Consider the following 26,142-nt stretch of genomic DNA (forward strand, 5'->3'; position numbering starts at 1 on the left):
CTCAACGCCTCCCCCCCCTCCGAACATTCCCGAAAGACCGGCAAAACCGAATGCTGCCTGGAGGGGCGCTCTCCGAATAGTGTCTCTTAAAGAACAACACGACGGCCCACCCCGTCCTACTGACCCGAGTTTCCCCGAAGTCGTTCCGAGCGCGCCCGAAACGTGACGCCATTCCCTACCCTGCCCCCCCTCTCGCCGTCCAACTCCCGTCGGGGCTTGAGTGAGGCCAGGCCCTGCGAGACATTCCCGAAGGCGGTCCCGCCGATGAGGAGGGAAGAGGGCGAGGCCGCGAGGCCGGATGTGAGCGGAGCGGCCGCTTCCTGTTTCCTCACAGGCTCCGCTCGCCCGCCCCGCGCTTTGGGTGGTGGCCGTTGCTCCGGCGGCGCCGTGACCGTTTTCCCTCAGTCAGCTTCCTCTCCTCCCACGGGAAAGAGCCGAGGTCCTTTGGGGATTTCCTCCTCGGTCTCCTCCCCGCCACGACGCCTCGCGGGCTCCTCGACGAGCAACAGGAACCGGCGGCGACGAAGACGACGAAGGAGCAGCAGCCGCCCCGATGCAGGCCATTAAGTGTGTGGTGGTGGGAGACGGGTAAGTCGCCGCGGATCCTGCCCCCGGGATAGGAGCCGCCTCCTCTTCCTTCCGGCCTCCCGTATATTTGGGTTGCCAGGGCCCTTCTTCCTCCCGTTGCCGAGCTCCCCTCCTCGGCAACGGGAGGAAGAAGGGAAAATTCTGACTCAGGCGGGCCTGGATAGCGCAGGCTGAGGGGGCGACTTTTTCCTGCCGAGTGTAGGAAGCGCAGGAGGGGGAAGGTTTGCAGCGGAGTCTAATGCTGGATCTCTGGGATTATGAGAAGGGAATATACTTTTAATATACCCCCCCCCCCAAGAACCCCACGGAAATGGGTTTTTTTCTCTGTGCACCTCCAAATACATGCATAAACACAGCCCCAACATAGAAGACATTTCTGTGCCCATACATACACACTCCAGGAAGAATGGGCGTCTTGTGCCAAACCCTAATCTCCACTTTTTGTGCCTTTTGGCTATGTGGGGCTGGGGCACTCTCTTCCTGGACCGAGTATGCTGAGTTTGGCTCTCCTCCCCACCCCCTGCCAGTCTCTTAATTCTCAATATAGTTCTGAGTAAACACAACTAGAATCCAGATGTTGCCACAGTGCTCAGTAGGACCTTACTCCCTTGTAAGAACTGTGAGGGTTGTAGCCCTAGTCGCCATGGTTTGTCCATGCGAGCTGGGCAGAACTTTGCACGTGGGGTGATTTTGTCCTGCAAGGCTATCTTTACTTCAGGGTAACCCCCTTAGAACTTAGTTTCATAACTGAGCATGTGTAACATGCGTAAGTCTTGTGGTACTCCCAAGGAAGTGCATAGGATCGCCTCCCAAGTCTGCCAGACCTGGACTGTTGCTTTCCCCTTCTCGTTTCTCCCCTTTAATAGCTGCTCCTAATATTCTTTCAACATGTAGTACGTGGTTAGTCTTGAGGAATTTCAGCACCCGCCCTCTGATAACGCTGCTTCTACTAGGATGAAACATAGGGTGCTTCCTGATGTTGGGGTGACTGCTGCTAAGTGCCATAGAACTTTACAGTATTCACTAACTCGAGCAGTAAGGAGAGGACTGGGCATAGAGGGGAAATAGCTACAATGCATCCAGCAGTTCTAGATGCAAAGGGAAGGGTTTCCTTCCATGGGAGGTGTGTTGGCAGCAACTGTGCTCCAAGACTTAAGGGGTCAGCATTTGCTTTTGTGGTAAAGGAAGGTAATCTCTGAAGAGATGCTTATGTACAATGAGACTAACATCTGGCTTTGCAAGTTTTGAACTGAGACAATAATGTTATCTGTGTAGATTCCAGTGAGGTGTAGATTTATTGCAATCATTAGATATGATTATGCTTCCAAAATTCAGTGACTAGTCTTGTGGGCTTTGTATGAATTGCTTTTTGCCTGCTGTAGTACTGGTGTCAAACCTCTGCTTTGTTTGGAGGTTTACAAAGGAAACCCACTTCCGAAAATCATTCAGAAGTTGTTCAAGGCTGTGCTACCATGTATATTTTCTACGTAGCAAATCTCATTGAATGAATTGGCTTGTTCCTGATGTTTGCTCAGAAGTAAGACATATTGCTTGCGTGGAGCACTTGGGATGAATTTGATGTAAAATAAAATAATAAATAAGCATTTATTTAGCAATGACTTAAGCTAGTAACTTTCTGTCTCTGAAGTCTTCACTTTTCCCATAACCTTCATACATACATATGTAGTGGTAAGTGATCAACACATTTTTTGAATTTTTCGCTGGGTTTAACTTGATACAAATTAACTTGGAGAAAAAGGGTTGTTTCTGTTTATATTTTGATGGTGTATTTTGTGTTTTTATATTGTTTTTATCTTGTGAACCGCCCTGAGGCTGGGTATAGGGCAGTATATAAATTTAATAATAAAAATCAAACAAACAAACAAATGGATAAACCTATTCTTCCCTCTAAGAACAGAAGAGCCCTGCTGGATCAGCCCAAACGCTTATCTAGACCAGCATTCTGTTTCCTATGGTGATGAACCAGATGCCTTTTGGAAAGCCCACAAACAGGACATGCAGACAGAAACCCTCTCTGCTCCTGCTGTTCCTCAGCAACTTGGCATACAGAAAATATGCTGCTTTGATCATAGACGTAGAAGATAGCCATTGTGACTAGTAGCTGTTGATAGCCTTATTCTCCTCTTTTCTGCTTTGCCACCAATTTAGATGGCTTCAAATTACCAGATGGTTTTAACTTTCCACATCTTGTGGCAGTGAATTTCATAGTTTTAACAATGCGCTATGTGAAGAAGTACTTTATTTCGTGAGTCCTAAGTGTCCCACCCTTCAGCTTCATAGGATGACTTCTTGTGCTCTCTCTGCAATTGAAATTATGCCTACTGTACTTCAGTTTGTTTGTTTATTACTTCTATAGTCAACTCCTAACAATCCTGTGAGTAGAATATATAGAGAGAGAGCTTCTTGGATGAATAGGGATTTAACCCCAAGTTTCTACAGTCCTAGTCAAACATAAGGCTTCTCTTGGTTATTGTAGATTACAAAAACATGGGTACAAGTGTACTGTATATATTTAGGTGATCCTACTTGTATTGGATTACACTGTGGTAATATTTGCTTATCCCATCACATAACATTTAGGAAAATATGTTTATGCATTGATAGTGCTCCACAAAGGTGCCACACACAGAGGAACCCTTTTTTGTTCTCCAAACTGATGTGACACATGACTTCTGTTATAAAGATTATGCCAAAATGTAGTATGTGTTTTTCAGTTATCAAGACAAGGCAGTTTCCATCATTTGTGTGTCTCCCCCCCCCCCCCCCTCTTCTAGACGTCAGCTCAGAGGAGCATTGGAGGCCAGCTGGAAAACAAGACTAGTCTTATCCCGTTAGATTTTTTAAAAAATAGAAACAAAAATCCTGTGTTGTCTATAACTGGGCATTACAACAAATCTGTGCAGCTTCTCTGAGAAGTACAGATAACAGCTCTGCATATCACCATTGCTATCTCCATGTAATATAATGTGTAGTTTAGTCTTCAGGTTACAAATAAATCTGAAGATTCTTGTAAAATAACATCAAGATAACGGATGAAATATAATTCAAAGTATATGTATGAGGGCTGAAAGTCTAAAGATTGATGATAGGTCAGTAATTAATTGAGCTTGATAGTAAGCCAGTCATTTTACCTGTCCGAGGAGATTACTTGGAACCAGTGTTAGAAACTGAGATAGAAAAGCTAGGAGCCAAATGGCTTCTGGGACCTGGGTTGTGGGCACCAAAACAGAATGTCTAGTCGCTAATGTTGGGGGGGGGGTTGTCAGCAACACTTTTGATAAACATGAAGTAATATGCAATTCACATAAATGACACATTGTTAATATCACATTTTTAGCAGAAATTGTTGATACATGTTTAATTTGGTGTTTACCATAAAAATATTGGTACCATATTTCAGTTTTCAAAACACTACTCTTTATTGTTAAACTCCTTAACATATTGTCTATGCTTAACTTTGAGGCTTCAAAGCACATAGATTTTAGTAATCCTTGGAGAAATTGGATTATCTAGGCCCATTTTAGGTTGGATTTTGGTGCTGAAACAGCCTTAGTTGCCCTGATTGATAACCTGTATTGGGGGAATGTGATCCTATTGATTCACCTTGATCTCATGTTGACTTTTGGTACCATCAACAATGCACATCGTTCAGGAGCAGTGTGGTGAGGTGGGAATTGGAGGCATAGTGTTATGGTAGTTATGCTCATACCTACAATTCCACTGCCACCCAACAGCATTTCTCTGTCTTCTCCACGCAGAGGATCTACTACAGTCGTACCTCGGGTTGCGTATGCTTCGGGTTGTGTATGCTTCAGGTTACGAACTCCACAAACCTGGAAGCGTTTATTTCTGGGTTCACCGCATGTGCAGAAGCGTTTTGCGCATACGCAGAAGCGCGCTTTCGCGGTTCAGGTTGCGTACTTTTTGGGTTACGTACCGCACCCCGGAATGAATTAGGTACGTAGCCCGAGGTACCACTGTACTTGCTTGTTCTGCCTCTTCCTTCGAACATAGACACAGAAACCTTTAGTATTACTTTTAACCTTATTACTTTTAACCTCTGTTGCAAGCCTGAGCACATTCTGAACTTTGGCCACCTGACCTCCCTGCAACTGTTGGTTACTCGTATACTCCTCCTTCATGATATTTCCCCTTTCTTTCATTTCTTATGCATGCCCTTCTTAAATCTCAGCTCATCTGTAAGCTCCTTATGTAGCCACATCAGTTTCTTTAGATGCCTCCCGCTTTTCTTTCTTGTTGGAATTGTCTGCATTTCTGCATTCAGTATTGCATCTTGGACTCCTCTTTGAGTTTCTGCATTCAGAAACTCGCATCTTGGACTCCTCTTTGAGTATTTCTGACCATGAGATATCAACCAGTGATTTAAGCTTTTTGAAATTGGCCTTCTTAAATTCCAGAATGCATGTCTAACTACATTCTGCTTTCCCTTTCCTCTGTATCATGAAACCCAAGAGGACATAATCACTTCTTCCAGTGTTCCCAGTACTTCCACTTTAATCGATCAGTTTCTCCTTATTGGTGAGGACCAGGTCCAAGATAGATGATCCCCATGTTGCTTCTTCCACCTTCTGGAAAATGAAATGGTCATTGAAGAAATGGAGAAATTTTGGTGGACTTAATATTCTTGGCCGAGTTTGAATCCCAACAGATGTCAGGGTAGTTGAAGTCTCCTATGACTACTATATCTCTCATTTTTGAATGTTTGGTAATCTGCTATAGAAAAACATCATCCAAGTCTTCAGTCTGGCTTGAAGGCCTATAGCAGACACACAGTAAGGTCACTGTTGTTTCCCTCTCCTACGATCTTTACCCATATACTCTCAATTTGCCTTCCATGTTCCAAGTCATGGGTCTCTTCACAAGTGTATGTTTCCTTTACCTATAATGCTGCTACTCCTCCCATCCTGTTTGGTCTATTCCTTTTGAATAGGTTATTCATTTTGAATGTAGGTATAGCCATGTAACAGTTTCTTGGTGAGAATTGGGATAGTGTGGAAAGATGGGTGGATTTGGATAGGAGTAGTTGGGAGAGTATGCAGAAATCCTGATCACTGACACCAGAAGTTCCATTTCTGTTTTTTTTAAATAGTTCTGAGGCTCTATTCTCCAAAAATAAGAGATTACAACTTAAATATGAAAGTGAAATTTTCCGGAAGCTGTTTATTCCCACCAATTTACCATACTGTGCCATAGTCACAAACCTTTTTCATACCACCCATTGGCTCATTGGGGGGGAAATGACTTAATGTATGTAACCCATGCAGAAACATGTTGTTATAATAATATTACTATCAAGAGGCTAATATTTTATAGTGAAATATTTTGTTTTAGGTCTAACTTGTGACACACAACACAGTGCACTTAAGGGTATTTGAATAAACCATATTATGGTAATAAAAAGTGCATGTAAAAGTTTTGTTTTTGTTTTTAATCTGGGGAATACTTTTTAAAACAAAACTAGAAAGTTATAGCAGAGTAGGAAGGAAATGCTATCTTTATTTAAAACTTTCTAATCATGCCATCAAATCATTAATTTGGTTAGTGCAAGTAGGTCAGGCAGAGCATAGCTGAAGCAATGCTCACCTAACTTACAACTTTCTGACTTCATTCTATGCTTTAAAAAGTTGCACATCTAGCACCTACATTTTTCCATAGAGAGGAGTTGGGTTTACTGAGACTATTCAAAGCTTTACATGTACTGTACATGAATTGAGCGAATCATTGCAAAGTCTAAGGAGATGAAACCTTCATTTTGGAGCGGAATATCTGTGCAGAACTGATTCATAGGGCAAAGAGCCAGCAAACTGAGAAGGCAGGAAGCCTGTAGAGCTGAGGCCGGTGGGACCTGTTTGTTCTTGTTGGCATTTCCTTATTAGTTTTAGTGGAATTGCCTGATGTGCTTATAGAGTTCTTGATCCTTCTGTGCTAGACTTGAAAATCTTCCACCACTTCTTTCCAAAATGGGTTTGAGTGGTTTTGTGCTGCTTCAAATTAAAGGTAAAGGATAAAGGGACCCCTGACCATTAGGTCCAGTCGTGACCGACTCTGGGGTTGCGCGCTCATCTCGCATTATTGGCCGAGGGAGCCGGCGTACAGCTTCCAGGTCATGTGGCCAGCATGACAAAGCCGCTTCTGGCAAACCAGAGCAGCACATGGAAACGCCGTTTACCTTCCCGCTGTAGCGGTTCCTATTTATCTACTTGCATTTTGACGTGCTTTCAAACTGCTAGGTTGGCTTCAAATTAAGCCATGGTTTAAAATAAACTGGTTTAATATGACATGCAGATCAACTATTACACATTCAGATTCCTGTGTTTTCTTGATAATAAAATTCAGGCTTTTCTGCCACACTCCCCAACCCTGAAATATATCTGTGCTGTGTGGTACTGTCTTAGATAAAATTAAATTTGTGCACGAATATATGCTACTATACTGGCATTGGTCTCAAGGCGCTGGACCAACTCAGGTACTACTTCACTCTTAGTGTTGTATGCATGCTCTTTCCTGGGTGCTCTTTCCTGATTCTTTGCTGCTGTGGGGAGAAGTTAATAAATAAACCAGAGGCTACTTTAATGTGGCATCTCTCTGATCTCAGAGGATGATATCTGAGAATCTGCATTCACATAAATGAAATGGTGAGATCCTACCATTGATATACTTTGCCCTGTGGTAAGGGATCTTTCTTGGATACAGCTCTGAGGTGAACTATTGTCTGGATAGGTCTGCTATATTCCAAGCTTTGAAATGTGTGGAACAGCTATAACAGGCTGTTCAAGGAGTGCTAAGATACATAACCACACCTGGCAATGCCTGATTTCTCCACAAATGTCTATTATGCTTTGTGCTTACACAGTGACTTTCATCTTCAGAGCACTTTGCAAACACTAGTAATTGCAAAGCAATTACCTCACCACTCAAGTTAAGAAAGCTGAAGAGACTGTGACCTGGAGCTGGGATTGCAAGTTGAAAAGTTCTTCTAGTATTGAATCTAAATTGTTAAACTGTCTTCTGAAAGTTTAACAATTGTTCAAACTGAGATAGTATGTCACTGAATACCAGTTGCAGGTGGGGGAGAGATAATAGTGCAGGAGAGGTATTGCTTTCATGTTCTGCCTGTGGGCTTTCTAGAGTCCTCTTGTTGAGGGGAAAGCTGCTGAACTAGAAGGACCTTTAGTCTGATCTAGCAGGATGTGTATGTTCCCTCTTTCTTACAAATCTGAAGTTTCTAAAGAAACAAAGCTAGAAGAAACTGGAGGAAGGAGCAATAGCCAGTAGATTTCAGAAGACAGTTCAATGATTTAAATTCACTATTAAATATCACCATTGCCAAAACGGGAGCCAAAACGTTAGAGAACTAAGCTGTTTGAAAACTTGTTAACTATTATTTGATGACCAAAATTCAGATATACTATATAGAGAGCTGCAGCTGCAGCTACACAGGTTATAGCAAGAAATTGGAAAGCTGAAGATCAGAGGTAGGCAACCTAAGGCGCATGGGCCACAAGCCACCCAAGGGGGTCGTTTAACCGGCCCACGAGCTGCCCGCTCGGCGAGTCCCCGCGTGCTGCGCTAAACCGGCACAACACAGGGACTTGCTTCCGCAGCACCGGAAATCATAGCCCACAGAGGAATCTCCACTGGAGTGAACCGGCCAAGGCGAGGTAAACCTTGCCGACCCCTGCTGAAGATGGAGGAACATTTCAGTAACGGAAAATTTTAATATGGGAATAAACCTTAATGGGAAGATTAACAGAGTAAAGACTGAATGAGACAAACAAACGTGGAAGATAATTTCATATGGTTGGTGGTACAGATTCATTCTCTAATCAAGAACGAGTGAAATTGGGATCTCAACACCAACTTCACAAAAACGGTCCTGGAGAAACTTGATAGGTTGAGATGATGATGATGTTGTTATTATTTGTACTCCACCCATTTGACTGGGTTGCCCCAGACACTCTGGGCGGATTCCAACAAATATAAAAGCAAAATAAAACATCAAACATTAAAAACTTCCCTGAACAGGGCTGCCTTCAGATGACTTCTAAAAGCCAGATAGTTGTTTATTTCCTTGACATCTGATGGGAGGACGTTGCACAGGGCGGGCGTCATACTGAGAAGGCCCCCGGAGCTGGTTCCCTGTAGCTTCACTTCGCATTCTGAGGGAACCACCAGAAGGCCCTTGGAGCTGGATCTCAGTGTCTAAACCAGAGATGAAACAATGCACTTCTCTTCACATTTCCCCTATATATTATGAAAATAAAGATTATCATGTGATGGGCTCTTATCAGGACTTTTTCTTTCTCTCTTAACAGTGCTGTAGGTAAAACATGCCTACTCATCAGTTATACAACCAATGCATTTCCTGGAGAATATATACCCACTGTGTAAGTATTTCCTTTTGTATCTTTAGCAGTTATTTGTGTCCAAAGGGCTGCAGAGCACTTGACCTGCCTCTTTTTACAATAGTGAAGTAGGTTGAGCTGAAGGAAATTGTATCCTAGGACACCCAATGAGCTTGGTAGCTGAGGATGAGTTGGACTTGCATCTCTGACCACTGGTTCACAGCCATAAACACACAGCTAATTGTTCAAACCTTGTAAGCAGCAGTCTGTGACACCCATGTACTTTGAATTAGTTTGCTCCTAGCTGTGCATATTACATGTCTAAAAGTCATATATATGTCAGAAGAAAAGGTGTGTTTACCTCAGTCATATTATAGGGTGTATTTGCCAGAGGCTGAGGATATGCATAGGTGATGGAAAATGTGTCTGGCCCTTTGTAACCAGAGAAACAACCCTTTAAATAGTATTTCAGTCCTACTGTCTACAAACAGAAGGGAGTAGTGTTATGATTGCCTGCCTGTGAAAAGCTAGCATATCTGGAAAAAAGTTATTTGGATGCAATATTAAATAGCATGCAAGGTATAGGATTTGGGGGAAGCAACATTGACTGAAGCAAATAACGACTGTAGAAGAGCAAAGTCATGGACTTAGATAAATCCCATTTGCTTTAATGAGACTTGCTCAGGAGTTGTTCCTAGTGGATTAAGCCTCATGTGACAAAACATTTTAAAGTGTTTTATATATGTGAAATACACATACGTGGCACCTAAAACTCAGTGGAGAAGGTGCCACGCAAATCCCTTTAGGTGATAATCCTGCTCTAAAGTGACAGCAGTGTGATGCACAGAGGGATAGGGTTTAAAGAGAATACACTAACTTTCCCTCCTCACTCTGTAGCTTCGACAATTATTCTGCCAATGTGATGGTTGATGGAAAGCCAGTCAATCTGGGCTTGTGGGATACAGCTGGACAAGAGGACTATGACAGACTACGCCCGTTATCTTACCCGCAGACAGTAAGCTTTTATAGTGGAAGATTTGATGTGTGTGTGTGTGTGTGTGTGTCTAATTGCAGGCTTGCAGAAGATTAAGGATGCTTTCACTTTGAGTGTAAAATGTGCTGAACCAACATGCCAAGACACTTAACGAACTGCACAGGGACTATGGTGAAGCCTGCATTAATCCTTGCTAGTCTAAGCAGGGGCTAGTAGCAGCTATGTGAGAAGCAGAGTTCAAAAGAACAATTGTTGAGCAAACTCTTCCCATTAATTGGTGTCTGTCTCTTGGTAACTTTCCGACCAGTTCTAATTTACCGCTGCAATCCCAAGCCAGCTGTGTTAGATGCTGGCATCTGAAGATGATCTCCTGGAAATGCCTCTTGTGTAAGTTCACATCAGGAGCATTTTCAGGTGTAATGTCTTGCACAGCCAGTTGAGCAGGTGGTACCGGATCATCATGTCTGAACAACAACAACATGCCTGCACAAATTTCTTTCCCAGGTTCCTTTCAGACATGATCTCTTGCTGCCAGCCAAACATGAAAGTAACTTCATCTTTACTTGGCTGTGCAGCATTACCATGTCTGAAGCCATCCTGATGTAACTCTTGTGATAAGCTTTTACTTCTGCATGATGATTCATTTGTTTCTATGGGGCTCGTGAAGGTGAGCTTCCGGTGGGTGTCAAAATCTCTAACCCTTAATATGCAGGTTCTGTAATTGCAAACTCCTTATTGCAAAAGCTTTCTGCCTCCTTACTGTTATTTAACCACTGTTGCTAACGTTACATTTTAACATGCAAAAATGCTCTAAAATGTTTAGCTTGCTCATCTTGTGGAGTTGTTGCTCTGCTGCTCCCCCTTTTTTTTTAGAATGGAATTTGAGACTGCATTAGTAGTTTCCCCCTGGAACAATCCATTCCTTCCTTTGGCTGAGCTTGTTGTTTAAGTTTCTGATTTAGCACAGTGTCCATTGGATCTCAAGGCTGAACGGCACTGCCGAAATAGTTACAGTCAATCTGTGCTGTGCTTAGAATATTCCAGAACGCCACTGTTAAATAATCTAGGGTACAAAATAGTTTCATCAGCAAGGCCCTTGATGGGAGGTCAGCAACCCAGCTAAAAAGCAGCCTTTGTTCATTCTTGCTGTTCAGGCACAGTCTGACACTATCATTGCTAAGCACTGATGTTCAGCTTTTCACTGGGGGGGCAAGAGATGAATTGTGACACAGGGGCTCATTTAAATGAAAATGTGAGCAAGGCTATAGCTCTGAAGTGAGTAGATCTGGATGGCATAGTAGGGGCAAAATGTATTGGCAGCATTGGGCATGAAATATATTTGCAGCCTCCTTGCATGTTGCCTTCTGTGCTGCCATTTGTCTGTTCTTGCTGTTGGGGGCAGGGAGTACAGAATGAATGATGTAGTCTGCTCTTAAATTCAGTGAGCGGCTACTGTATCTCAATTCGTCCAAATTCCACTTCCCCAAAGATACTAATTACTCAGGTTAATTCCTTGTTCTTAGTTAGCATTTTTCCCCCCTCCTATATGATAAGATTTCAAGTGAAGAATTTGTCTAATGAATTGGGTTATAACAAAACTTCATTGCACATAGATAAAATCAATAATTAAATAAAACCGCACCCAGAATAAAAGCAAACAAGCAACAGAACAGGGTGTATATAAGTAATCCGTTTGTTTGTAAGCACATCCCAATACCTAGGTACATTTTGATGGGTAACAGCATTTGCTGCATTAAATTTTGATCTTGCGTTCTGTGCAGCTCCAGAAAATCTTGCAGCTCTGAATGGAACATATTGCTCTCCATTAGACAGGAAGCAAATAATTTCCCCTAAATCTTCAGTAATGGCCAAACCTACAGTAGTTCACTGAATTTCTTCCTGATTGTTGTTTGGTTTACACTTTTGCCCTGTGCATAGACTGAGAGTGAAAGTCTCTTTTCTTCATCTCATTCATGCTGTGGAATTGCTTAGGTCACTGATTGTGGAACACAAGTTGAGCAAGAGTGCCTGGCCCAGGGCACCCTCTGCTCCTTATGGCTCAGCAGAAATTCAATCAGAGACTTCTCATATCATAATATCAGCTTTTAAAATGAATAGATAATGGTTCACGGACTTCAGAGAAAGGGAGCAGAGCTTTTTCCTAGTGCTTTCAATTGATGTAAAAAATTAACTCTTGCCATCCAAGAAAGTAAAAAAAAAATGCCAAGCTCTTAGTACTGTGACCTTTCCCAGCTTGGTTCATGAACTACTTTACATTTCTGAAAAAAAACAGATTTTGTTCCTTGTATCTGCTCATGTGCTCTGTGAAATAGCAAAATAGGGTCTTTTCTTTTCAGGGCTTCAGACTAAGGGGCTGGCAATACATTCTCATTGGCTATATTGCTGCTTCCAAGAGAGCTGCCGGAAAAGCCAGAAGGAAAACAAAAAGGGGTTCTTTGTTCCAAGAGAGACTCCAGAGTGCAGAGTGACTCATCTGGGGCAACCACAAAATCATGAGGAAGAAGCACACCTCAAACGTGCAGCTGAGTTACTGTGTTAAGCCTTGATGAAAAGAGATCAGTGACTGTAGCGTCCAAGTGTCTGTCCTACTTGGATTTGCTGGCTTGTCCTCATCTGTTAATAGGCCAGATGCAAATTAAAGATGAATTAAGTGCTATAGCACCTAGAGAACAAATCATCTTTCCAAGGATAAAGTTGCCAAAAGACTTGGATATTGCAAACCTAAATCACCTTTCTGTGCTTTGAAACCAAAATATTTAGCTACTTTCCAGACATGCTCATGCAAATACATACTTGGAAGTTCAGGGAAGGGCATTTCAATGCTTTGGGCCAAATGTGATGAAGCCTATAACATCATGTGCCTCTAGCAATTGGCAGAGCTTTCCTATTGCAATCAAAACAGATTTCTTAGAAAGTTCTGCAAATGCACCATTTTATAATAATTTCTAAATATCCTTTTTTTGAGCCCATTATTTCAGTTGAACTTAACTTCCAAGTAAAGCATGCTTAATGTTGTTGCGCTTGGAGTTACATGTTCAGTTGACTTGTAAAGGCGATCATTTCTGGCAGTGCCCTAGCTCAGAAAACATGTATCTGTGGGGGCATCCCCAAAGGCTTCTCTGCATCAAAAATCAACTCCCCTGAAAATCCATAAAAACATTTTTTAAAAAACTCAACCTCTTCACATATAGAAAAGAACTCAGCTTAGAACACTTCAGAAAACCAACTTCTTTCAGGTAAAGGAGAGATTATTGATTTTTATATAGAGGAAGTTTCATCACGTGCTTCGCTCACATCCAATTCTGACATAGTACATCCCCAGAAGGACTGTACTATGGTGGCCTTATAGGAGTGGAAAATGATGAGCAAAGAGCTTATTTTTCTTTTAAATCTCTCCTAATCTTAAGTTGTTTCATGCTATTACTAGGTTGAAGGAACGAATGGTAAGGAATTAACTCCCAGGGTGAAACGTCAACCGTTCTGCGTATGTAAAACTTTCAACCATTATGCTCCAAGCTCTTTCATCTTCTTTTGCTGCTTCTCCTGCTGCCATAATCCTGGCTCCCCATATTTTGGTGCCCCTATCCACCTTACGGTCCCAAACATCCTTTGAATTTCTGCTTCTCTTAAAAGTAAAACGTGTTATTTAACAAACCACAGCTGTCACATCAGACCAGACTCTTATTGTACCAAGGACATTTACTTCAAAAGGCTTCAGCTAGTCCTTTTTCCTGAACGGGAAAACCACAGAGTGTCTGGGATTGGTGGAAGGAGAAAAGGACAAGAGGCACTTCGATATCTGGCAAGCTGGACGAGCTGCAGAGGGGCTCTGGGAGCACATGAGTTTACAGCACTGCTCTTCACCAGGTGTCCTGCTGCATGGATAATTATTGTTGCAAGCGCTAAACTCTGGAGGTGTCAAGGTGCTGACCTAACAGCCTGGAGCTGCAACCCAATCAACTAACACTCCGAAGGGCCTCTGATTATTTGGTGGCCAAGTTGTTACCTGTACGTGGGGTAAACTGGAAGGGTGTGTGAAGGAGGCTAGAGCAGAAAATAATGACTTTCTCAATGTGAAGAGTTAAGCAGGAGCTTGCAAATGGAACTTGGGTGCTCGAGATTTGTTTGTGTAACTTCCCCAATCAGCATCTAAGACTAGCAGTCACATCAGCAGAGAACTACTTAAGGACGAGGTATACTAATTGCTGCATCCTAAGATGTTATGTTATCCTGAATTTGAGTGCCAGGAATTTCAGAGTACTTGGAGCAATAAGGCAGGGTTGGTCTATTACACAAACAGCAGATGAGATGGCAAGACAGTGGAACCTAGGGTTACGTACTGTCCTCCTTACGAATGCTTCGGGTAACGAGCTCCGCTAACCCGGAAGTAGATGCCCCTAGTTGCGAACTTTGCCCTGGGATGCGAGTGGAAGTCGTATGCTGGTGGCGCGGCAGCAGCGTGAGGCACCATTAGTGAAAGCACGCCTCATGTTAAGAACGGTTTCGGCTTAAGAACGGGCCTCCAGAACGAATTAAGTTAGTAACCGGAGGTACCACTGTACTGTTCCTGGGCTGTACCACGTATAGGTGGTGTTTGAATACTCCCCTGTAGAAAGGGGTGAAACATCATTTCAGGGAAGAAGCCATGCTAGAATTCTTTTTTACTTTCATGCTTATGTCCTACATACAGTGATATTTCCCCCTGCAAAAATCATTCACTCATGCAATTCTTCCACCTGTAGTCCAGGAAAGGTTTTGCCACCATCTGATGTTTGTGTAGAAGAGGGGTGGCAAACCTGTGGCCCTCTAGATACTGTTGGACTTCAGCTCCCATCTTCCCTGACCATGCTAACTAGGTCTTATCGGAGTTTAAGCCAAGCAAATATCTGGAGGGCTGTAGATTAGCCAGTCCTGCTGTAGACCAGACATATGACCTATTGGAGCAGAATGGTCAGGACAGTATCAGTTGCACATAGGCTTAGGCGAGATTTCCCTACAATTCTACAGTCAGCTTTCCTCTGGCTGCTCTTGTCCGTTTCTTGAAATAGGCAATGCCTCTGTTCTAGGTAAATCACCAGCCCCCAACTTCCCCTGGTCTGTAAGAGAAGAACTGGGTTAGTAATTGTAAAAGGAAGTAAGTCCTCATGAACTCTGGGGTGTACTTCTAGGAAAGCATATTTAAATATTATGCTCCTAAGCAGCATAAAAGAGGCATATTATATTTCCAGTCTGTGGCCGGATTAGCAACCTTATTGGGATTTAGAGGAAACGGCAACAATTTCCCCAGAAGATTCCTAAAGTAGTGTGATAGTGAGCCAAATGATGTGAGTGCATAAATTAATAGGTTAGAAGGTAACTGGGATACAGGGGTTAGGATTCAGGTTGCTAAATTCTTCCAGGATTTTCTCGTGTTTTAATATTGCATTGCAGCTTTAACTGGAAAGAAAAAGGAGGTTCTGGGGCTCCTGTGCTGCTGGCTCAGCTTGCTGTCCATTCACAACTGGAAATGTCCACAAGTGGAACTAAAAGTCTGATTATATGGAAAACTCGTTATACCTGGAAAGTAACCACCAGAGACTAAGATTCTTAAAATACTGTTTTTCAGGATGTGTTCTTAATTTGCTTTTCACTTGTGAGTCCTGCATCCTTTGAAAATGTCCGTGCAAAGGTGAGTGAAAAACTTTGGGAGATTTTCCACAAATCTTTAACCTTCATTATTTTACAGCAGTAAAATAAATTAGTGGTTTGTTTTGTTTTGAATAAAATCTTCAAATTAAAACTGCAAGAGTGTTGGTTTCTAAAAGGAATATTTCAAGGTGAATACAGTGGTACCTCGGTTTAAGTACACAATTGGTTCCGGATGTCTGAACTTTCCCATTGAAAGTAATGGAAAGTGGATTAATCTGTTCCAGACGGGTCCGTGGAGTACTTAAACTGAAAGTACTCAAACCGAAGTGTACTTAAACCGAGGTATGACTGTATACATAACTGTTATTTTAAACACAAGTGGTTGGATTTTGTTATTACCGTAGTTCTGCAGCATTTGAGAATATTTTTGGGGGGGAAGTAAAATATGAATGCCCAAAGTGCCAGAATGCCAAATTTTGATACTTTGGGCTGCTGTCATTTGAAAGGCAACTGGAATGCAATAGTCACTTTTTCATCTGCAAAAATCATGTTGGTAGTTCCGTTTTTGTTTTTTTGAAAACAAAATTTGTATCAACCCCCCTGCCATTTTGTGTTAACATCCAATGTGAAAGTTTATGGCAAACCTCATTTTGGGTAAGATATAATAAAGCTATTAGTCAACATTGTTGGACGATGCAACTACCTCCTCAGAGTGTTTCTGGCTTTTGGAACGAAAACCCTTTTGAGAGAATGGCTGGGTAGCCATTCTACCTGGATGCAGCAGGATGAGAGAGAGAGAAACTACACAACTCTCACCCATCAGCTTGGCTAGAACCAACTCATTTGGCTTCTCTCCCTGAACTGTGTCCTTATTTTGTTAACCCCCTAGGGGACATCAATTGTGCTGTAAAATTTATTTTATAAAAATAAAATAAATAATAGTACCAGTCCTCTTTGTTTTTCCAGTCCCCCTTCCATTCCTTTTGTATCATTTCTGTTTGGTTGTAAGCTTCAGGCAGGATCTATGCTTCATCCTAGAAAATGTCAAGTGCATTATAAATAAATCTAGCTGTTCCTGACTGGTGGATTGGGTCTCAGGGCTGTTCTAGCTGACGAAAGGGAAAGGCTGGGTCCTGGAAACTCTTCTGCTCTTTTGGGGGGCTTCTGCTTAGAGGTAGAGGAGGTGGCTCTTAAGCTTGTTTAATGCATTGGAGGCTCATCATTTGGTATACAGTTGGTCATGCCTAATACTTGCAGGCAAATGATGTGAATTTCAACCCAACGAATACCTATATTTTTGTTTTCTATTCTTAATATGCATGTTCTGTCTGCATATACAGAGAAGCTAATCACCCCCTTTTTCCTTCCAGTGGTATCCAGAAGTGAGACACCATTGCCCTAACACTCCCATCATCCTAGTGGGAACCAAACTTGACCTCCGAGATGACAAAGACACCATTGAAAAGCTGAAGGAGAAGAAGCTGACTCCCATCACCTACCCACAAGGCCTTGCCATGGCAAAAGAGATTGGTAGGGCTTTGATCTATCTGTGTGAGCGCTAATAGTTCTTGTAGAACCTAAATTCAGTTGGTTCTCAGTGGGTGGGGTGCGGACTTCAGCCTCCATTTTGACTTGCTATTCCTTGGGGTTGGGGTGTGTGGATTTCTAAGTAGCTCAGATTTGTTCTGTTTTTTCCTGCAGGTGCAGTAAAATACCTAGAATGCTCAGCACTTACACAGCGAGGCCTCAAGACAGTCTTTGACGAAGCTATTCGAGCAGTTCTCTGCCCCCCTCCTGTAAAGAAGAGGAAGAGAAAATGTCTGCTACTCTAATGTAGCCCCCAGCCCCTTCCTCAGAACCTTCTGTGCTTTGCTTGGAACAATGGAGCATTCACAACAATGTCAAGTTCTTCTGTTAAAAAAAATTAGTTCTCTTACATCAAAATTTTTGAACCAATCATCACTTTCTCTTTCCCCTTTGTTTAAAAAGTTAGATTTTGTTTTTCTTCTACTAAAGATATCCTTTTTTAAAAAAGACAAACCTATATAAAGCCTTATCCCCCCCCCCAAAGTCCCTTTGCTCAGATTAATCGAGTGTTGCCAAATTACCTGCTCATCTATGTTGTATTGTTGTGCTTTGTAGATGGAGCACGCAACCTGTTTGTTTGTTTTTTAAGACGAACAGGTGTCGTTAAAGATACTAATGTTTATTAGGAATTGCAAAACTTTATAGGTTTCCCTTGCGATTTCCTGTTGGTAGGAAAATGCTGCTGTTTAATACACTCATCCAACTGATGGTCTTAGTATCTTTCTTTCATGCCTGAACAACCGCAATAATTGACAGCATACATATTCCCTCTTTTTTAAATTAAAAAAAAAGAAAGTTTTCCTGTTTGTTAAGGACTGTGATTTAAACTTTTCCTTGAAATGTATTGTCTTCCTTGAGAGCAGTATATTGCTTTGATTGGTGAAAGATACCTGGATTAGTCAAGGGAAACTGCCCAACAGTATTTTGACACTGTAAAGATCAATTTACACTACATTGTCCACAAGTTGGTTAAACTCAGTGGATTTCTCTCTTGTGTAATAAAACCAGTAAACTGAAACCCTCTGTTGCAACTAAGCAGTAACTGAAGGGGGAGGTTGGTATTTTTTATAGATCACTTGTTTGCATTTTCCAGTAACACATTCATTTTGCTACAATTTTGAACTGGTCATTCCCTCACATGTTCTTGCTAGACGCTTTATTGTAGAATTTCTTCTTCCTGAGCAATATAACTTGTATTTTAAAATCTTTCTGATATATTTGCTTTTTTTGTAGTTTTAGATATATTCAAGCATAGCCTTGTTTCTGTTCCCCCCCTTCTCCTGTCATAATAGTATACATGCTTTTTTGAAAGGCTTCCTTTAGTCTTCAGGTGACTTGATGTAAAAATCATGTTCAGCAGATTTACCACTTCTAGTACTTTTTTATATTTCACACCACCTTAATCATCTTCCTTTAATGTCACCATTTGCCAGGTAACCTGATGCTGTAATTTTACTAATGCTGACATCGCCCTTTCGACCTCGCCTCCTGTTGATTGATCTACTAATGGCAGTTGATATGTGAGGTTCTGTAACCTAGTGCTAACCATGTTCCATACATCCCAGATGCTGGCAAGAACACAACATTGAGCTACAACCTTGAACTACTAGAACAAAAAAGTAAAATAAATGGAGTTTGCAAGATTGTGAAGTTTTTACATTGATCTTTTTGGTAATGCAATTTAGCAGTATGTTTTGCATGTATGACTTAATAAATTTCTTGAATCACGCTGGTGGTCGAGCTTGAATTTGTGAGCTGAATTCATATATTGCAGAGGTTTTCAACCTTTTTGAGTCCACGGCTCCCTTTACCAGCTTTCTGTGGCACCGCTGTGGGGCTCAGGAGCCCAGTTATGTCAGCCCTTCTTGCAGAGCTGGCAGCCTCTCACCCTTTTTCAAACACCCTCCCTTGTGGAGTGTTCCCTCAGCCCCCTGATCTCTGAGCTGCCCCCCCCCACCGCCACAAAGAGAGGTGCCTCCTCATACTGCTCCACAGGGGTCTGGGACTTGTCTGTCCATTCCCTATGTACAGAGTAAGGGCTGGCAGACTGGCTTTCTTACCCACATCAGCTCCTGGCAGCCAGCACCACCTAGCCAGGTGGTACCATTCACCAGAGGCACCATTCACCTGCCAAGGTTGTAGTCAAGGCAGCTGCAACAAACAGCTGTGCGAGCCTTTGGGAGGCAGAGACGCAAGAAGGCATCAGAGAAGGGAGGGAAGGAAAGAGGGACAGAGGCCAGTGTTTCCCACCCACAGCAATCATTCAAGGCACTCCAGGGTGCAACGGCACACTGGTTGAAAACCACTGACAGATTGAATCTATTGACACAGACGGATTAGTTGATCCAGACTATTTTCCACTGAAAACTAACCTAAGACACAACTGAAAGAGCTAAAGGGTACCCCTTGCTCTGGACCAGCTTGATGCGCTCCAGAGGTTTGGACTCTCATTGGCTCCCAACAGAATGGCCCAAGTATGAGGACGTGGCTGCCATTTTGCTCCTTAGGAGGGAAAGTGCTGCTTACAAGACCACTGCTACAGTAGCAACGTTCTTTTGGGAAGATGAAACAAGCCAAAGTATAATGCAACAAGATTGTCCCTTATTTCCATTTTCAGTTGGAACCTAAATCTATGAACAAATACTATCACAAAACACTGATTCTGCTTGGCAAGCAGTTTCTGAAGGACTTGCATTTAGAAAAACATCATTTTAGAGACATCATTTGCTGCACAATCGTTTTAACTACAAGATTGCAAGTAGGAATATTTTAAAATTGCTTTTTTTAACATAGGTAGTCCAAATGTTCTTTCACAATTCTCCTAGAATGGGGCAATGTGGAATAATACCATAAGCAAGGATTTAACCCTTCTATACAATTAAATGCACATTCAACAGCCCTGAATGGTAAGCAAAAGTAGACAAATATTGCACATGAACCCAAGTAGGCAGCCCTGTTTAGGGAAGCTTTTAATGTTTAACAGACCATTGTATTTTAATATTTTTTTGGAAGCTGCCCAGGGTGGCTGGGGAAACCCAGCCAGATGGGCGGGGGTATAAATAATAAATAATAATTATATTATTATAAGTAGCATTTAAGCCTACAAAAGTTATATAAAATGCAGGCTTCCTTCAACAGCAAAGAAAATAAGATTTCTGCCATGAAGGAAAATGCCAATAATAGGCTGAAGTTCAGCTCACCTCTTGGGGGTGGGGGTGTCACTTCTGTATATCCAGAACGGTGGTAAAGTTGTCTTCAATTTAATATTTTCATTTCCCCATGTCTCCTTTTTACAAGTGCTTTGTAAACCTGGCGGTGCGGCCAGCTCTGCTATGTGAAACAGATGTAAGGCAGAGGTAGACAGTAAAGTATGAATGTATATGGTCACTCTAGCTAGTCTTGCCTTCCTTCCCATCAGTCTCGCGGCTCTCTGTACCAGCTGCCACTTTACGCAGCCTTTGCTATAGATGGTTAGAAATCACGACGGGCTCACTTGCATCTGTTAAAAGTGAAACAGCTCACCTTGAAAAAGGACCCCAGAAAAATCTCTGCAATGCAAAGAAGTGTGTCCTCTGCTTTGTCCTGAAAATGTTGAAGACCTGCCCCGTTCAGCTCCTACTTTTGGGGCATGAGTTAAGTACAAAAGGCCTGCCTGTCCAAACACCGTTGATCGGCTGCTGTCCTCTTTGTCTTCAATTATACAATGTTTGTAGAAAAGTCTCCTTGCGCTCGACAAGAAATGCAAGGTGCGTTTTCCTGAGCCAAGCTATTTAGAGCTTTGAGGACGGTGTCTGGCATATGATCAGTTATCATCTTGGGGCTTATTAAAATATTACCAAAGGCGGTTTCTTTTGACCAGCTTGCAGTGTACTTGACGTCTGAAGAACACCACCTGGAAAAAGGACAACGTGTCAGTGGAATACTTGCAGCCCTGATTTCAGCAGCTATTTCGAACACTGATTGATCTTTGTAAGTACATTGTAGCTCCAAGCATGTAGCTCCAAGCACTCGAGCAAGACTTTGATCTCGGCTGTTGGAAGCCTTTCCCTGCCTTGTGGATGGCCGCATTCCGACAGAGACAATCTTATCAGGAGCTGCCTGTCGGCAGTGGATCAGGCTGGGCTCCAACTCCCCAAACCTGACCACCGCCTAGGCTGCCCTCTGTGCCCTGCTATGAGTTGAGAAGCAGGCACCATCTGGACAGGCCCACAAGCTCCACATCCTTGGTGCATGTGATTGTGGAAGTTCTGTTAAGAAAGGCTGCATCCTCTTTCTTAGGGTAGACAGGAAAAGGAAGTTGATTTTTAGAAATAGCTGCAGCAGCCAAGCCAACACGATCTGCCTGAACTACCTGAAAGACAACTTGCCTCCTGTGACTTCTACCTGCAATGCACTGCCAACAGCTGTAGGAGTAATCTCAAGGACAACTTTTTTTGGAGGCAGTGAAACTCCCTTCTCCCATGCCACTCCATCCAGGGGCTGAGACAGGAATGTGAGCTTCTCAAGATATTCTATAAGGAGCAGCTGATAATATTGGGTGGTATGGCACCCCACTTGTGAAACACCCTCTGGACCTAGCAATGACCCTCCACCTTTGAAATTCTTCATACTGTCACACTGCTTTTCCTTTTTGGGACATTACTCTGTTTCACTGATTTTTTCTTCTTTTTGCAACCCCCCCTTTTTTTACAAACTTTCCCTTACTTGCTTTTTAAAAAAAGAAACATACCACCATGTAAACAGATTCAGAAGAGGTGAGGCACAATGCAAGAAATATAACACACAGTAAGAATAGGGACCCAGGTGGCGCTAGGGACCCAGGTGGCGCTGTGGTTAAACCACTGAGCCTAGGGCTTGCTGATCAGAAGGTTGGTGGTTCGAATCCCCGTGATGGGGTGAGCTCCCGTTGCTTGGTCCCAGCTCCTGCCAACCTAGCAGTTCGAAAGCACGTCAAAATGCAAGTAGATAAATAGGAACCGCTACAGCGGGAAGGTAAACGGCGTTTCCATGTGCTGCTCTGGTTTGCCAGAAGCGGCTTTGTCATGCTGGCCACATGACCTGGAAGCGATACCCCGGCTCCTTCGGCCAATAATGCGAGATGAGCGCGCAACCCCAGAGTCGGTCACGGCTGGACCTAATGGTCAGGGGTCCCTTTACCTTTACCTTTTTAAGAATAGCTACCAAATGAGCCTCGATGCCTGAGCACATATTACTTTTTCTTTATTTCCTTTTTTTGCTGTGGAAGGAAACTACAGTAGTGTAAGAAAATCACTTCTATATTGTTCAACTGCAAAATACAGCAAGAGCAGGGGGGGGGTTGGGGGAGGCGGCAGCGGCAGCGGCAGGGTTTTAATAATGTTCTTATCAAAGGTTTTCCAAACCTTGCAGTAATAAATTTGGCAACTATTCAGTGCCAAAAAGCTGCCCTGCTCGAGAAAGCTATTAAAATAGATTCTGTTTCTATGAGGTCAACAAAAATCTGAGACAGGGAAGTTGTGCTGGTTTTATTGCAAATGCAAAAATGGAGCAGGCTGTCTAGGGCGAGAAACCAGTGGACACGAGTCCTCAAGCTCTTCCCCTCAACCCTATCAGTGATTTTAGGTGGTGGTTAAAAATAAAAGTTCCTTTTCTGCTTTAAGCAAAACAGATGGCAAGTTGAAACTGTGCGCCTGGAAAAAGTGCATAATGAAGGCATAAGAAAACTACAATTAGATAGCCCTCTGCTTCTCCCTGAGACAACAACTGGCTAGTATGAAGTGAGCACAGTGCTAGCTTGATAGGCAATCAACACCATATTTACAAAAAACAACACCACGTGAGGTGTTAGTATACACCTATGATGCCCTTCAAAGCCTGGGACCAGTGTTAAGAGAGGTGTCTCCCTGCATTAACTTACATAACTCAGCGCAAAAATCTTTGGGTCAAGCCATGCACCCTTTATGACAGGTAGTCCAATGACCTCGAGCAGAACCTTTATTGCAAGGGCCTCAAGGCTTTGGGAATGATTTCCTTTATCAGAACAACTCCTCTCGGGGACTTCCGAAAAAGCGGCAAACCCAATCTGGGGTGAATTTTGAAGAGGCTGGCTTAATGGGTGAGAGGGTGCTCTGTATTCCTGTATTTTGCCTGCTAAAATGCTTTTGTTGTAATGCTTTATTTTTATGTAAGTTGCCTAGAGTTTGAGAAAAGTGGTATATACCTATGTTCAAGAAACAAAATGCTAGATTTCTAGCATAGTGGCAGGCCACCACACGAAGGAAGGAAAGACCGTTTCATATAGCTTAGGACAGGGGTGGCCAACTCCCAAGAGACTGTGATCTACTCACAGAGATTAAAAAGTGGCAATGATCTACCCATTATTTTGGGGTTCAGGTCAAAGAGCATTTTTTAGGAAGGAGGAAGGCCCTTTTTCCGGGAGGAGGTAAAATGTTGAGCTTTTTTTAGGGGAGCCACAGTTGTTCAGCTTCTTTGGGGGAGCCAATGATCTACCAGTGATCTACCACAGACGTCCAGTGATCTACCAGTAGATCACGATCTACCTGTTGGACATGCCTGGCTTAGGATAATAAATAATTGCAACAACTGAGCTTCTTGGGACACCTGGTCAGATCGAGGGAAACATTCTGCGATCCACACAATACCACTATTAATTATCATCATCATCATCCAAACCTTTCATTCACCCCATTTCCACATCCATGCACCTTTTCTCACTCAATCCTTGCCAAAAGAGTTTTCTGAATGTAAAATGCAGATTCAGGGCAGAGAGAGAGAGCGCTGGGGAGCACGTGGTCACTGATAACAGGTTAGTCGTTTACCTCCTTGTGCTGCTTTCTTCTACAACGTGGATGATTCTCCCAGGGAGAAAGAGGTGTGGAAACTGAGCCGGAGAGCTTAAAGGCGAGTCGTCACCTAGAGTAGTGTAAGAAGGAGACTGATGAACCATTAAGTTTTCTTCAGCTAGAAGAGGCTGAGTCAAAGCATCTTGGTTTCTACCATCCAGTTCCGTTGGAAAGTTATCAGGTTCTCCTCCAAATACTTCATACCAACAGCCATGTAGCAGGATCTGGTACTGTGCGAGGAGAAATTGAAAGACAAAAGGAGAGCATATGAGAAACCGCGAAGCCATTTGGCTAAGTGGGATCATTTCAGCTTATGTAGAGAAGTATTTAAGAACATCGACACCCACAATAATTCTGTGCTCTTATTCCAAAAGTATGATGCCTGGGCAATTACTTCCCTGCTCCCACAATGCAAATCAGAGCAAAAAAGTGAAACCTCAGACATCTCTGACGAACAGCTCCATGATGAAACTAATGGACTTGAGTCAAACAGACTGCCTGCCACCAAAGAGCTTTTGAACTGGGAAGACGCCAGAGCCAACCTAGAACAGAATTTTCTACATCTAATGCACGTGACCTCTAGAATCCCAAATCATTTCACCGCTATATACAACTAACTGCATATGAAAATCCCTACAAGTACACCCGTGCCAGCAATTATTGGGCTTGGTCTAGGGAGGAAGTGAAGACTGGACGACTGCAGCACATTATATCTGGGACCTCCCTTGCACTTGGTCCAGAAACTGCAACATGGTTGCCAACAGGAGTGAGACCCTGAGCCAAAGCTCTTAACAGCTTGGGACCAGTTTATTTGAGGGAGCGCCTTACCCAATACATGGCCAACCCATCAATCTGTGGAACTAGTCTTCTTCTTCTTTGGCGATCACTTGTAGCCGAGTAAGATTGTCTTCCATAAACATGATTTTAACAATGAGTCCGTAAGTGACTGTGGAGGCCAATTCTGGATCCACACGTCCTTCCACAGTGGGGACATTGGTTTCCAGGCGGGAGTTGATCACGGTGTGGATTTGCCAAGCATGCCTTCGTCTTAGCACGTTTCTCCCTTGCGTCCTGAGATCGAGTGTCTTCAAAGCCCATGACACCTTTGATAAAGGCTGTTCTCCAACTGGAGGGCTCGCAGGCCAGTGTTTCCCAGTTGTCAGTGTTTATACTACAGTTTTAAAGATTTGCCTTGAGACAGTCTTTAAACCTCTTTTGTTGACCACCAGCATTACGCTTTCCATTTTAAAGCTCGGGATAGAGTAGTTGCTTTTACAAGGGCCACACAGTGTCTCTTTTGCACTTGTAACGAGTATTTGCACAATGCATTGCTTTTCAGTGCTTGCTTTTAAGAAAAAGGTTTTTCGTTTGCCTGCCCAGCTATACATGGCTGACATGTATCTTAACAGGCAGCTTTATTTTAAGCTTTATTTTACAAAAAGAATGCATATATTTAACAACAGGTTTTATGTATATTTGTTGATAATTTTAACATATACCTTGTGTTCGGAGAGGTTGTGACCATTAAAACAAGCATTCAGATTTTTAGAACAAATAAGAACGGTCTGTATTTTTACCTTGGGTCTGTTACAGTTGGCAACTATCCTAATGATCCTTCTTTTCAGGTCTTCCATGTTGGGCATGCTTAGCCTGTTTGGTACACAACAATGAGGGGGAAGGAGATAAGCATTCGTTAAGCCATCTGACCAAGGACATCACTTTCAAACTGAATCAGCAAGTAATCTGCATCCTTACCTCGGAACAACATCTTTCCCGACAATGACAGATATGATAAACTGCTTAGTATATTCCGCAAGCGATTTGCTTAAAAAGAAAGGGAGGGTGTTAAAGAAAACTGAAACCTACTGTCAGTTCCCTTATACAGACATGCATTACAAGAGTTTTAAATGTGCTCCAAATGGCTTCATTCAAATTACTTCATTCAGAAAAGGCCCTTAAGCAAGAGAGAACTACACTGAGCATCTTCTATCACTGGTAAATAAAATATGACCAAATGTTACCGCTGTTTGCACCACAATCATGTCTCTCCCCCCCCCCTTTAAAAAAGAACAATTGGAATGCTTCCCAGAGTGCA

General features: G+C 42.7%; 3 protein-coding genes across 9 annotated transcripts in view; 1 reads left to right on the forward strand and 2 right to left on the reverse strand.

The window, feature by feature from the left end:
- Positions 1 to 287, reverse strand: part of LOC118092636 (uncharacterized) — a 42,433-nt gene extending 42,146 nt beyond the window's left edge. For both annotated transcript variants that reach the window (XM_060282679.1, XM_060282680.1), the window contains exon 1: positions 125 to 287. The gene's annotated coding sequence lies outside the window, so the exon portion shown is untranslated. The remainder of the gene's footprint in view (positions 1 to 124) is intronic.
- RAC1 (Rac family small GTPase 1) lies at positions 243 to 18,933 on the forward strand. Of its 2 annotated transcripts, XM_035130954.2 has the most exons (7): positions 401 to 588; positions 8,946 to 9,017; positions 9,873 to 9,990; positions 13,418 to 13,474; positions 15,596 to 15,658; positions 16,989 to 17,148; positions 17,320 to 18,933. In XM_035130954.2, exons 1-7 carry the CDS (start codon positions 554 to 556, stop codon positions 17,448 to 17,450), a joined length of 636 nt encoding a protein of 211 aa, XP_034986845.1. In that variant the 5' UTR covers positions 401 to 553; the 3' UTR covers positions 17,451 to 18,933. The 2 variants fall into 2 exon arrangements, with proteins under 2 accessions (XP_034986844.1, XP_034986845.1); XM_035130953.2 differs by lacking the exon at positions 13,418 to 13,474 and having other exon boundaries at positions 243 to 588.
- DAGLB (diacylglycerol lipase beta) overlaps positions 18,707 to 26,142 on the reverse strand; it is a 30,761-nt gene continuing 23,325 nt past the window's right edge. For 4 of the 5 annotated variants that reach the window (XM_035130947.2, XM_035130946.2, XM_035130948.2 and 1 more), the window contains exons 13-16: positions 25,803 to 25,871; positions 25,625 to 25,697; positions 24,024 to 24,277; positions 18,707 to 21,097 (exon numbers count right to left, since the gene is read on the reverse strand). In XM_035130947.2, coding sequence (XP_034986838.1) covers positions 20,902 to 21,097; positions 24,024 to 24,277; positions 25,625 to 25,697; positions 25,803 to 25,871 — 592 coding nt within the window. In that variant the 3' untranslated portion in view covers positions 18,707 to 20,901. The other variant, XM_060282678.1, reaches the window with a different exon arrangement.

The sequence above is a fragment of the Zootoca vivipara genome, chromosome 14, assembly GCF_963506605.1.
Source record: "Zootoca vivipara chromosome 14, rZooViv1.1, whole genome shotgun sequence".
Lineage (NCBI taxonomy): Eukaryota > Metazoa > Chordata > Lepidosauria > Squamata > Lacertidae > Zootoca > Zootoca vivipara.